This window comes from Cyprinodon variegatus, unplaced genomic scaffold, assembly GCF_000732505.1.
Source record: "Cyprinodon variegatus isolate N-32 unplaced genomic scaffold, C_variegatus-1.0 Scaffold342, whole genome shotgun sequence".
NCBI classification, from domain to species: Eukaryota; Metazoa; Chordata; class Actinopteri; order Cyprinodontiformes; family Cyprinodontidae; genus Cyprinodon; species Cyprinodon variegatus.
The window spans coordinates 777605-779294 of NW_015150795.1; the positions used below are offsets into that span (position 1 = coordinate 777605).

Below are 1690 nucleotides of genomic sequence, written 5' to 3' on the forward strand. Positions count from 1 at the left end.
TTATCCTTGTGGTATCGAAAATGGTATCGAGTATCGAGTATTTTCCTTAGTATCGGTATCGAGTTGAAAAGTTTAGTATCGTGACAACCCTATTGGTCACTTGACTCCGGCTTCCTGCTCTGTTCCTGCGCTGTCTTCGCTCTATCTCGCCCCAAAAATAAATCCCATGATGCTTTGCGAGGAGAGCTTTTGCAGAGCAATCTGGGATACATCTGCTCGCCTAGTGGCCTTCAATGTACATCACTTTTCAAGGTGCATTGTGGGAAATTTTGAGAATTTTTTTAAAGGTGGAAAAAGAAAATAAAAAAAGAAAGCCTAAAAAATTTTGGGGGAAAAATGGAAAACAAAAAACAAAACAAAACAAAAAAAATCTGAAAATTTGGAAAATTTCCTCTCAATGATTACAGCATTTTTCACAGTTTTATTCTAGATTTCAGTTTTTCTAATTTGCAATAATAAATAGCACGCTTTGCTTGCAACAATAATGAAGCAAAATTCACTCCGTAGTTCTGTTATGTGAGATGCAATTCACATTAAAAGCTGATATATCTTAACAAAATATTAAAAAGTTAAGTGATATAAACACATCTGAAATGTAAGGACTCAGGAACAGTTACCCTGCGGAGGTCCTGGAAGGCCTGAGTGTGGATGACCCTGGGGAGGTGCTGGACGATGAAGCGCAGGCTCTCTTCCTGAAGTTCTATGGCCATGCACCTCACATGCTGAGCCCACTTCACCTCCGGGAGGCTGCCGATCAGCTGCTCGATGCCGCACAGCAACGTCACAGCATTCCGCACAGTCTGAGGGGAAACATCTATCAGCTAAAGAAAAGCTCTCTAGGAACAAAACAGAAAAGGTGAAACAAACGACATCAGACAGAGAGGCGTTAATTACTGCTGCCCTGTTGATGGAGGAAGGAAACCCCCTCATTGTGTAAGCGCTCTAACCCCCAATCTGAATATCAGCCTGAACCACGGCGTGTCGAATGACTCCGCCCCCGAATACAAGCATGGATCGATCTCCATTTGTCAGCATCCACATCCTAAATTAGCCAGATGTTAATAACAGAGAATCCAATAAAGCTCATCTCTGATTAGATCACGCTGCTGTTTCCTTCCTGGTGAAATAAACAAATGCTCTGTTTGGAAAGGGAGCAGCAGAGGACCGTGGGGGGGAATCCACTCACCATGGTTTCTGTTACGGCGGCTATGCAGGTGCGCTGGAGCTCGGGGGACAGGAGGGAGAAGTTCCTCTCACACCAGGCTTTCACAAAATGCTCCGCTACCCACCTGGAAAGGCAGAGCGGCAATATTAGGATGAGAACTGTGTGTGTTTATAGTCCTCTTTACTTTGGCGTCTCTGAATGAGTTCCAGTGAAACAAACAGCCTTTCATTCACATCACATCATTAGCGGAGAGTCCACTTGTGTGCAATGTAATCCCATTATAAACGCAGCCTCAGAGGTTCACTGGAGAACATTAGCGGACGATTAGCATCACAGAGACGGTCAGGGAGGAGGTTAGATTACAGAACGTCTCACACACAACTTTCCAGAGAGTTAGTCGTCCACCTGGACCCACAGGTCGGTCAGGAAGAGCCAGGAGGCCCATATTCACTTTGGTGGAGCTGCAGGGGGTAAAATCTGTCTATCTGGATGTGTTCCTGCTGTCAGCTAGGCTCGTGAGACCAT

General features: G+C 45.0%; 1 protein-coding gene across 1 annotated transcript in view; it reads right to left on the bottom strand.

Moving 5' to 3' along the window:
• The window catches only part of LOC107091533 (uncharacterized protein KIAA1107-like), a 53379-nt gene that overhangs the window by 26042 nt on the left and 25647 nt on the right, over nucleotides 1–1690 (bottom strand). The window contains exons 10-11 of the mRNA XM_015385514.1: nucleotides 1187–1289; nucleotides 618–800 (exon numbers count right to left, since the gene is read on the bottom strand). Coding sequence (XP_015241000.1) covers nucleotides 618–800; nucleotides 1187–1289 — 286 coding nt within the window. The remainder of the gene's footprint in view (nucleotides 1–617; nucleotides 801–1186; nucleotides 1290–1690) is intronic.